Here is a 12,127-nt window from a genome sequence, read left to right on the forward strand (position 1 = left end):
ACAAGTCTTTTCTGAGACCATACACTTCTGGTAATTGTCTGCGGGACTTTGGCAAATGTCCTTCTGACCTCGTTCCCCATGGGGCATTGTCAAGAAGGTTGAAGACCTTTGCCTTAAGTAGATGCTGGCTGCTTTGTGGGTTGAGGATTTGAAATGACTGTTCTGCTCTTCAGTGCCCACTCTCCTCAAGTGAGTGGCTGAGCCCTTTTTCTGGTGAATACCTAGAATCTGAAGATGAATGACGAGTTCACAGCCTTCTGGCACTTTTGTAAGGAATTGAGATACAAGAATCAAAGCTTTGACTCAAACACACCTTCTAGGAAGTTCCCTTCTTTCCCAGAGTTTTATTTTGTATGTATTGCTGACTATCATGGAACGTGACAGTTCACTGTTGGTGTGTGGGGCTCCTTTGTCCCCAAGCTGCTCCTCTGTCCCCAAGCTAGCTCTTTGGTAGAAGAGAGAGAGAAGGTTACTGCTCACTCATGGCTGAGTCTAGGTAGGTCAGAATGTTTTCAACTAGCCTAAATGTTTACACTGAAGGGGAGGGTCAGTCACTGAGGTGAGTTCCTTTTCCAGTCCTGAACGCTGAGGGTAGCCTGTCAGTCCAGTAGTAGGCTGGGCGAAAGGTCCTCTGTGACATTTGACAGCATTCATTCAAGGTAGATATTGTGTTACCATTTTGTCATTAAGGAAGCATATTTACATATTCCTGCAAGGCGCTTTATTAAATTTTTAAACTTACAATGCTTCTTGCATCATTGTGTCACAGAAGGTACAAAGGTGGTTGGTCTCACCCACCTGTTCCTTGATGGGCCGGGGCCATGGGACCACAGGTGCTGACAGGAAGAAAACCACTGGTCTACCATGTTAGTTCAAATTGCACTCTGAGAGCCAGTGTTGAGAACAGGCTTGGGCTGCAGTTGGTCGGAGGATGAAACCTGCCACATTAGAACATTGACCCCGGGAAGGTTCTCCACTTGCCCGCTTTGCTGCCCATTGTGATGCTCCGCAGCATGCTGGGCTCACTGGGACTTGCATGTTCACCGACCAGCATATAGACCTGCCAGCTTTTGGGTTCTGTGAGCATAGAGAGAGCATTCTTCAGCCCATCTGTGACTAGCAAGTGGGGTACTCCTGAGTCACTGCACACCAAATTCAAATATTCAAGTGACTGCACACCAAATTCAAATATTCAAGTGACTAAAATGGTGATTTCTTCCCTTAGACTTTTGAAAGCCACTGTGGTTGTAGTTAGCACAGTTAACTTCCTTGTAGCACTGCCTTCTTCAGATTAAGTAGGAAAGGTAAGCCAGGTTCATACTGAGATGAAGCGAGAACTTTTCCGTTATACCATACTGTTTTTTCCTCCCTCCCTCCCTCCCTCCCTCCCTTCCTTCCTTCCTTCCTTCCTTCCTTCCTTCCTTCCTTCCTTCCTTCCTTCCTTCCTCCTCTCTCTGTCTCTCCCAATTTGATAATTGAAAGCCATTAAGCCATTAGCCTGTAGTTGTAACCTAAAGGTTTTTGTTTGTTTATTAGTAAAATCGTTTCATTTACTTAGCAGAGACAAACGTTTCCTCTTGTATCTCTTGTATACTTAACAGTATCCAGGCAAATAAATTGTTGTCTAGTTTTTTAATGTGTGCTCTTTCCCCCCCTTGGAGTAACTTGCTGACGGAGGTTTTAAAAGTAAGTGTCACTAACAGTCGTATAGGCTGTTAACTGATGGAGAGTAAGTTTCCTGGGCTTTCCTGAGCTCCTGCTGCATCCTGTTGTCTATTTCTGACTGTCCTCAGGCCCCTCTTGGGCCATCAAACAACTCACAGTTCTTTGGGAATACAGAGAAATTCGAAAGTTGGGAACAAGTCAGCTTCCTGGTTCTTCTCCTTTCACCCTCAGTCCTTATTTTTTACATTAATTGATTTTTCTTACTTTGACGCGGACATCACTTTTAGGGAGTGCTGAAAAAAAACTGTTTAATGCTTGGTGTTAAGGAAGCCAGGAAGAGTGTTTCCCTCATCACAGGAAGGGTCAGTGCTTTCCAGTGGAAGACAGCTAACCTGCCTTTGGCTAAAGGTTTTACTTAGAGTCGGTACATTGGATGTTGAGTTCATTACACATTTTGTATTGCTCAGTATTGTCTAATAATTTGGGGGGGAAGATTTTTTTAAAAACTTTCATCTGCTCAAGCAGTTTCCTTTTACATAATTGAACTTTATACTTTTATTTTACCCATTTGCTATGTCATAAGAAAAGCTTTAGTGAGCTGGTCTGTTAGATATCACACCAAATGCAAACTCTTCCCACAAGATTTTATTTCCAAAATGACTTTTTAAGTGAATTGTTTTAGAAATTTTAATATGGATTTTAAAATCAAGGCCAGAGAGATCATTCAATGGCTTGGAGCACATGTTTGCCTGCAGGAGGCCCAGGGGTTGATCCCTCAGGCCAAACCCCATGGTGTTCAGGGGCTACTTGGGTGTGGGGGGACCAGGCGTGTCAGGGATCCAGCCAGGCCTCCTGCTTGCATGCCTGCAGCCCGTTTTGCAATATCTCCTAAATGAATTCTTTTGGGGCCACAGGGTACTTGTCTTGCTTGCAGCCAAATCCAGTTTGCTCCCAGTACCACATGAGTTCCACTAAGCCCCACTGTGAGTGATCCCTGAATACAGAGCCAGAAACTAGCCCCAAGTACCACCTGCTGTGACTCTTACCCCGAATTCCCTTCCCTCACCCTGCCAATAAAAAAAAGTCTCTTGGACCATGTGTTCCCGTGCTGAGGTCTTCAATATAACTGCCAAGGCAGAGGAAGTAAAGGCAAGGATGACCATATGATAGTCTTACCGCAACTTAGCTGAGACTACTTGATGCCTGTCTGACCTAAGAGGTGGAAGGGAGGCAATATTCTATGGAATATTAGTGTCTCACGAACAGGGGGTTTTGGTTGTATCAATTTTTGGAAGTTGGTTGGTTGGTTGGATGGTTGGTAGAAATTGAAGGGGAAAAATGTCCCTTGCACCTTGAGACTTAGTGTTCTCTTTTCATTTTTTTTTTTTTAAGCCTTTGGGCTTTTCTAACATTTTTTAAAAAAAGCTTATAAAAATAGTTTTAATTCATTAACCTGATACCAGGAAATAAGTAAGATAATATTTCTAAAATTGATTTTATTCTCTTGGAAACCATTAATAAAATCAAATAAGACTGATATAGCTTTAATGATGTTAGAAATTGGACTTTGATAGTAATATTATTGTCTATATTTTGTTAAACTATTAGCTGCAGCTATGATTTTTATATGAAATTACTCAAAAAGTATGAGGCTTCAGTGGATTGAAGATTCATCCTGATGTGCTAACCTTTTTTTTTTTTTAAGTGTTAGAAAAATTTCCTTTTCTGGAATAAAGCACTGCATTATAATTTCCAAAATAGCTGACAGTTTTAGTAGGCGATTGTATTCATGCACTGAATTCATTTCACATTAAATGTTTAGAATTAGTAATTCATCCATTGGGAGCACTGTAGCACTGTCCTCCTGTTGTTCATAAATTTGCTTGAGCGGGCCCAGTAACGTCTCCATTGTGAGACTTTTTACTGTGTTTGGCATATCAAATACGTCACAGGTAGTTTGCCAGGCTCTGCCATGCGGGCAAAATACTCTCGGTAGCTTGCCAGGCTCTCTGAGAGGGGTGGAGAAATAGAACTCGGGTCGGCTTCGTGGGCCGCGTGCAAGGCAAACGCCCTACCTGCTGTGCCATCCATTGGTAGGAAAGCTGGATCTTCAAAGAGTTGTTCGCCAAAACAGACCCAGGTGTTGCTGTGCCCTTAGCTTTAGACAAAGCAGCCTTGTTGGAACACCATTCCACTGACTTCCAGTGAGCTGTTTTCAATCCACAGTGTTATTAATCAGAGGGAGAAGATGGCTCAGACTTTATTTCTTCCAAAGAAAGAGTGTTAAAGGAAAAGAAAAAGTGCAACAAGGAGAAACACAGAAGGTGGTTTATTCATGAACTGCTGGACTCTGTAGCTTCACATGGCAGCACGTATTTGGACTTCAGTGCTAATTCTAGTATGACTCATTTTTATTTTTCTATGATTAAAAAATTTATTGTATAATTGAAACCGAAAAATAAAATAAATTAAAAAAAATTATTTTCTTTTGGGGGGACAGCCAACATTGCTGTGGGTGTGCTCTCCACAAGAGGTGGAGTTTGACTCTCCTTCCCATCCTGAGGCATGCTGCCCTCTGTCTCTATCTCTTTTCCCAGAGACCCCGCAGAGCTGAGGCAGGGGAAAGCAGTGAGGGTGGGGGCAGAAATGAGTCCCAGGAATGACTCCCTGTTGACTCTGCATTTATTTTCAGGGTGGCATTGAAATAAGCTAGCCCAGCAGAGTCACCTGAGAGAATTTCCCAGTGCCTGAAGAGACAGGTGCTCACAACCCTTAGGCCATGGTTCAGACACTGTCTGCCCACGTTGATGGCTAGATTGCAGCCACATCTGCTCACTGTGGAGTACTCAGGCTGTTTCCCTTCTCTGTAGAGACCTTTTCCCTCAGTGGGCCGTTATTGAAACCATGACTGTTATCCACCCATCTTCCACCTCTACCGTTGATCCTGGAATAGTTCTTTATATTTGAGAAGATTTTGATCTCTTCATGGTTTGCAAAATGTTTACTCATAGAAGCTGCACATTTGAATCACATATGAGAAATAAGATGTCAGATCCATTCATCATGCCAGTCTTTGGGAGTTGAGTTTGGAAAGGATCAGTTATTACTCACCAACGTCCTACAAGTGATGTCTCTTTGCTGATGAGCAGGTCACTTGCCCACTAACAAAGTAGTTTGCTCACTGGTTAATAAAGACAGACCATCAGTTCCTGGGCTGCTGCAGAAAGTAGGATGCAGACAGTAATGCCAGGTATCAGTACCAAGGAAAGGTCCACAGATTGTTTTGTAGTGTAGGCCAAAACAAGTGATGGCCTGTCTTAGACCAAGAGTGTCCATTTGCATATGAGCAGTTTCAGTTCTGCTGAATTTTGCATGATGTGTGATTGAATTTGTATATCTTTGTGATGAACTTTGGAATTGGCTTTGTGTGTTCCAGAGAGAAAGAGGGAGAAAGAGAGAGAGGATTGTTTTTTAGAAAGACTGAAAATGAGCCTGAAAGTTGATGCCCATGATATCTCAGATTGGGCAGTCATCACATAATTATCATCACATAATGCTTTTCCCTCCTAAGAGAGGATGGTTTGCGGTAATAAACTAAGCATCATTCCAAAGGGAACCTTCTGTCCTCCTCCAAGGGGGTGGTACTCAACAATGGGCAATAGGAGCCAGTTGGGGTACTTTCTGTGTGTTCACTTAAAGAACGTAAATTTCCAGGGGTGGGACTGCTGAGTAATCCTCTTTTCTTGGAAAGAGGCAGGTAGACTGAGTTTGGGGACCTCGGAGCCAGGGGGCTTTGGTCCCTGCATAGTTTCTTACTTTATTGTCTTCTTTTGAAACAGGCATTTCAGTCGAACCATGGAAGAGTTGGTTCATGATCTTGTCTCGGCATTGGAGGAGAGCTCAGAGCAGGCTCGGGGAGGCTTTGCAGAAACGGGGGACCATTCTCGAAGTCTCTCTTGCCCTCTGAAGCGCCAGGCAAGGAAGAGGAGAGGGCGGAAGCGGAGGTCCTACAATGTCCACCACCCCTGGGAGATGGGGCATGGACTGAGCGAAGGCTCAGATTCCAGTTTAGAAGAGCCCGGCAAGGACTACCGGGAGACCCACAATAACAACAAGAAAGACCACAGTGACTCCGACGACCAGATGGTAGTGGCCAAGCGCCGGCCGTCATCCAACTTAAACAACAACGTCCGAGGGAAAAGGCCCCTGTGGCATGAGTCGGATTTCATTGTGGACAGCATGGGTAACCGGACTTTGCGACGGCGGAGAAAGGTGAAACGTATGGCGGTGGACCTGCCCCATGATGTCTCCAGCAAACGTTCCACCACCCAGCCCCTGGACGGCTGCAGAGACCAGGACATGGACAATGATGGCACCTGTCCATACCAAGAGTTCACCAAGAATAAAGTCAAGAAGAGGAAGCTGAAGATTGTGAGACAGGGACCCCGGATCCAAGATGAGGGCGTGGTCTTGGAAAGCGAGGAACCCAGCCAGATGGACAAGGACAAAATGGAATATGAAGAGCAAAAGGTCTCCGATGAACTCATGAGTGAAAGGTGCCTTTTCCCTTCTCCTGCGTTTAAATCTGTGGCTCCCGCGTTGCTGGTTGACCGAGCTATGTATTTTAATTAAATCTATTTCTGAGCAATTATAAATTATAATAATGGCAGCGATATTGCTGTTTAACCACGGTTATATTTCCCCATAATTTACGATGTTTAGCATGGAGCAAAATTGCTTATTTGATTTACACAAAGTCTTGTGATTGTGTTATAATGACTTAATTTTCAGCTCCCAAGTGAAGAGGAAATGGATTTTCAATGGGAAAGTGCTTTCGAATAGGAGCACATTTGTAACTCCTAGGAAGTGGATCTATAATTATTTATTTACTTAATTATAGAGCTCTAGCCTTTCGGTCCTCTTTAGTGTTCTAGGTCCTCAGTTTACTCTTGATTCCTGAGACACAGAAGTTGCTGCCTTTCCCCTGGCTCTGTGTATGTGTGTGTGTGTGTGGGGGGGGGGGGGGGCAGCGGGGATGGAGGCTTGCTGCTTTAGGAAGTCTGTGGGTAACTGGGAATTCTGATCTCGGTGAGTCATAAAACCACCTGACTGGCAGTTTTATGTCACCTGCTCTTGTCTGGAGACTAATGGGCCAGGTGGGCGCCCACTGGCAGTTAGTCTGATCTCTCCACGTTAGGAGGCAGCCTCACTCTGCCACTGTGGTGATTTGTCAGCATCAAAAGGTAAGTGAGTGCTTTTGTTTGCCACACAACTAAAGCTACTGACAAGAAGTAGAGTAGGGGACTAGAGAGATGTATAGGGGTTGCAGTGTTTGCCTTGTATGCTGCCAACCTGGGTTTGAGCTCTTCATCACACATTGACCCCTGAGCACCACCAGAATTATCTCTGAGCACAGAGCCAAAGGAATCCCTGAGTACCGCCAGGATGACTCTCCACTGACCACCCCCCCCCCCCCAAGTAAAAAAGAAGAAAGAAAAAGCATTCCTTAAAAATAGCAAGGAAAAGAATGATTTAATTCATAGAATAGATTTATATTAATTATAGAAATTATGTACTTTAGAGCTTATAATGTTCATAATGCACACATATTGATGGCATGTAAATGGCATACACAGGAGCAGGATCTGGCAAAAGTTTATTAAAAAAAAAAGCTTTTTTACTAGAATTGATTTGCTATAAATGTTGGTCTTCTAAGCGTGAAAATAACCAAAGCATAAAGATTTATCAGGAAGGCTTTTAATAGCTGATAGAAGTTACTTTTCTTCCAAGAAAGCTGTCTTGCTTGGCCCACACAAAGACTTATTTCAACACTGATCTTGAGGACTCTTCAGCCCATTTGAAAGTAATTTTTTAAAAAATTTTTATCAAAGAGCCATGATTTACAAAATACTGATAATTGAGTTTTAGGTATACAATAATTCAGTACCAATCCCTCTACCACTGTAATAATTATCTTGTGCAGTGACTAGGAGGGGACCGTGTGGCCTCGAGAAAAGTGCTCAGTTCTGGATTATTCACAGCCTCCCTACGCTGGCAGTTGGTGTGGAAAAACTTTCTCTCTGTATGTCTGTCTTTTATTGACAGGCATCGTCCTGGGAAGTGAGAGGAAGCTCATTGCTTTTCTTTTCCTTGTAGGAAATATCCAAGCTCAAATTGGGGACCAGCAGGTGCCCTTGCAGTCCCTAACAACCCAGGCACAGATTGTCATAAAGGATGGATTTGCTTTTCCAGTTGAGGTTGTTGTTTGAGATGTTTCCGTGTATGTAGTTTCATCTGTCATTGGAAAGCGAGCCCTTGTTTCCTGAGAAGAGAACCCAGCAGGGTGGTTTCCTGGCCAGTTGAGATGTATCTTAAGACCGCTTTGACAGCTGTCGCTCGGTAAATGGTTACTGCACTTCCTGGGATCTGGTGGATGAATAAGGCACCTGCTGATGCAACTGGGCATGAGAGGAGGAGGCAGGAGATGGAATGAGCCCTTGAGGAGCTGCTGCCTGCTCTTCACTCTGTGGGCTGCCTGCTCTCTACAGAGCGTGACTGAGGGACTGGAGTGGACACTGCTTACCCACTGCCTGGTTGGAAGCAAGTGCCTCCCATTGCTCTCAGCAGGAGGAGCCCATGCAGGGAGGGACCTTCCCGGCTGGTAGAAGGGCTCTGTGGGTTTGTACAGAGGCCAGATGGTGGAGTCCTGTCATGTGCATGAGGCCAGGATGTGGTTCATGTCACTGGCATGCAAAGTGGGGGCTGAGTCAGGCCACAGCATGTCCTTGTGGGAATTTTACCTCTTCGTAAAAGCCATGGGAAACTAGTGAAGAGGCTCTATTTGATTGTCCATCTGAGGTAACTGAAGTGAAGCATGCAAGTGATAGTCAATGGGAAAATGAAGCGTGTGGATAGGTGGAAATGGGTGTATTGGGAAGACTGGAGGAAAAGGGACCCTGGTGAGGCCCAGGTTTTGTGTCAAGGCCTATGATTGTCTTCTACGTTGATTCATTAAGCATTCATGTGATGTTTGCTATCCCAACTTTTGTGCTGCAAAAGCCACCCTATAAGAACATGAAGATGATTTTTTTTTTTCTTTTTGGGTCTCACCTGGTGTTGCACAGGGGTTACTCCTGGTTCTGCACTCAGGAATCATCCCTGGCGGTGCGCAGGGGACCATACGGGGTGCTGGGAATCGAACCCGGGTCGGCTGCATGCAAGGCAAATGCCCTACCCGCTGTGCTATTGCTCCAGTCCCATGAATATGATTTCTGTGGAGAGAGACCCAGGGATCACTACATCTCACTTTTGCTTCTGTTCTTCTCTGATGTGTTGAAAACACACCCACATGTCAGGCCCACACGTGAAACTTTACATGTGGAACACTGAAGTGGGTGTCAGGAGGGAAAGATGTACAGTACAACACAAGTACAACACTGCAAGTTGGCTGGGGGTATTAAGGACTGAGAATCCGCCTTAGAAAGGGGGTTCTGGGGACCTCATCTCTAAGGGGATGAGGTAGACAAAAGATTCCACTGGGAGAGCAGAGGTTGATGGTGCAGAGAAGTAAGGCAGGGGTTGGGGGAATGCTCTGAAAAGTCTGGAAATCTACCTGCAATCCAACAAGCAGGGGGTATGTAATTGCAGATGATAACAACATTTTTAACCATACACATATCTACATCTCCATTGGAGAGTTTGTTGTTACTGTGTTTGTCATATCGAATACATCACGGGTGGCTTGCCAGGCTCTGCCGTGCGGGCGAGATACTCTGGGTAGCTTGCCGGGCTCTCTGAGAGGGGCGGAGGAATCGAACCCGGGTTGGCCATGTTGACCGCTTGTAAGGCAAATGCCCTACCGCTGTGCTATTGCATGCACACATTTGTGTCTTAAAGTGGACTCTGTTATGCTTTAAAACTTCTGTGAAAGTGTGAGAGCCCAGTTTTGGCTACCCCCTCTTCAGCTGTCCATTTTTTAACTTACTGATCAGTCCCTACACTTGGTGTAAATGTATCTTCACCCACCCCATCCCCCGCATCAGCTTGCCTTTCTCCTCAAAGTTGTAAATGTTTAAGAAACTTGCTTTCCAGGACATTAGCAGGTGTGGTTGTTGAAGTCATTTCCTGCCCCCCTCCCCCAATCTGTCCTGTGCAGGAGTAAGGTATCTTTGCTTCATTTCTGGAATAGGGTGGTGGTGCGGAATTCAGGGAGCCCCTGGGAAAAACATGGCATGGTGCCAAACCTTGGCTGTACCTTGCAGCTGTCATGTCTGTCTTCCTGGCAGGTCCCTGTAGTTTTTTACAGCCCAAATAATTCTAGTTAATAGAACCAGAGTATCTGCAGTATGGTTGGGAAAAAAAGTAATTGTATTTCCTTTTAGATCCTTGTCAGGCTTAAGTTCCATCTCTGAGCATCCTGATGCTTGAGTGTTCTATGACCAAGAGATCAACTCTCTTGATCATTTTGTTGTTGTTCTCCTTGTAGTGACTCCAGCAGCCTGAGCAGCACTGATGCAGGTCTGTTCACCAACGATGAAGGAAGACAAGGTACTGAGATGCCGAGCTTTCTTTTTCTTCTTTGAGTGATGTACGCTTACTGCTAGTTCCTTCCTAGGTCAATGAATGTGACCCGTTTCCCTCACCCCCTCCATGGGCGCTCTACCTGCTCCCTCTGGTTGCCCTGCCTAATGTCTTCAAGGACCTGCTGATCTCCCAGAGTGGGGATGTGAAGCTTGCAGTTGGAGGCAGGATTTAGCTCCCTCGGGGGAGCCACCTCTTTCCAGCCACTTCTCCTTTAGCAATTGGAGTTTGTAAGACATGGTTTTCAGTTTACTGATTCCAAATGTTTCATCCTGTTTAAGCATTAATAAAGGTAGATTTGCAAGTCATTTATCATTTTTATGCAGCTGTGACATTCAGTCATCCTCTCCACTTTGTAAGTAATTAGATGGTTTTCATGAATTCAGTGTTATAAACTGTTAAAACAGTTGTGTCTGACAGCCGAGGTCTTTTCTGTTTGCGAAATTTCCTGAAGAATTTCACACTTTCACATGGCGGTATTTTGAAACTACCTGTACTGGAAGAAAATATGAGAACTGCAGGTGGGAGAGAGATTTTACATGGATTTTGAAAATTGGAAATTGACCCATTTAGAAACCAGAATTAGTAGTTCTTCTAAGAATCATGAAGGCTAATCTCTGTTTATCTTTAAAATATTATTTGTCACTTAATTTTAAAACCTATCTTTCTTATTCCATATTTTCATCTCCTATTGAAACTACTATTGCTTTAAAACAACTTAAACTCTGTTGCTTTCACATAAAGGACACATTTCAGACTGAATTTTAAATTGACAATTACTCCACAGGTATTCATGAATGCTCCCAAAAGTCAAACCTAACTTGGACGGTGTTGTGTGTCAAAATTGCCTTACTACTTTACTTATTATCTTACTCACTAGTAGTCCATTATAGTCTCTTTATAAACTCTGGGCAATTGTCACTTTTCATTTACAGTCAGCTTTTTCTTAATGAATTTAATCAGATTAATTTCATTTAGTCACATCTGCTGATGATTGTTTCCTCTTTTACACTCTGTACAAATCATGAAATCATGCTAATTAGATACCATTATCAAATGCAAAGAGTCAGTTTTTACGGTTCTGAAACTTTAAATTCCTGGCGTTTAATGCATGTTTTTTCCTTAATGTGAAAAGGTTAGTCACTTAATGGATTTCCCTACAAATTTGCCAAAGGATTAAATAGTTTGTTACCATTTTTCATATCTCTGAATTGGTTCTAAAACATTTTGTTATTAATGACAGTTCTTAAGTACAGAATTTTAAGAATTTCCTTTGTAGATTAGTATTATATAAGATACTGGATCCCAAGTTAAATTTTAAATTTCAGATACATAAAAAAATTCCTTGTTTAGTATAATTATGTCCCAAACAGCATTTAGACATCCTTTAATTTAAAATATGCGCAAATAGTATATATGCTTATGCAAAAAGTTAGTCGTGCATCTAAAATTGAGACTTAACAGCCATTTGTATTTGGTGGGGGCATTGTGGGAGGCCACATGAAGGGGTATTGGGGTGATAACTGTGAAGGGATCGAGCCCTGGGCTCCCACATTTGAAGCACATGCTCCATCCTTTGCTCCGTCTACCTGCACCATCTTGTTGGTTTGTCTAAATCTGACAGCTCTTCATGTGACTGATGGATCTGTGGGTATTTTTCTGCCTGCATAGGTGATGATGAGCAGAGTGACTGGTTCTATGAAAAGGAATCGGGTGGAGCTTGTGGCATCACCGGAATTGTGCCCTGGTGGGAGAAGGAACAGCCTGCGGACCTGGACAAGAATCTCCCAGACCCAGTCTTTGAAAGTATCTTAACTGGTTCTTTTCCCTTTATGTCACATTCGGGCAGAAGAGGTCAGTAGCACAGTCTGGTGGATGGAAC

General features: G+C 43.7%; 1 protein-coding gene across 3 annotated transcripts in view; it reads left to right on the forward strand.

Moving 5' to 3' along the window:
- Positions 1 to 12,127, forward strand: part of GPATCH2 (G-patch domain containing 2) — a 159,069-nt gene that overhangs the window by 1,613 nt on the left and 145,329 nt on the right. For 2 of the 3 annotated variants that reach the window (XM_056110827.1, XM_056110829.1), the window contains exons 2-4: positions 5,505 to 6,221; positions 10,151 to 10,212; positions 11,917 to 12,099. In XM_056110827.1, coding sequence (XP_055966802.1) covers positions 5,505 to 6,221; positions 10,151 to 10,212; positions 11,917 to 12,099 — 962 coding nt within the window. The remainder of the gene's footprint in view (positions 1 to 5,504; positions 6,222 to 10,150; positions 10,213 to 11,916; positions 12,100 to 12,127) is intronic. The other variant, XM_056110828.1, reaches the window with a different exon arrangement.

Source organism: Sorex fumeus, unplaced genomic scaffold (assembly GCF_029834395.1).
Source record: "Sorex fumeus unplaced genomic scaffold, SorFum_2.1 ptg000010l, whole genome shotgun sequence".
Classification (NCBI taxonomy): domain Eukaryota; kingdom Metazoa; phylum Chordata; class Mammalia; order Eulipotyphla; family Soricidae; genus Sorex; species Sorex fumeus.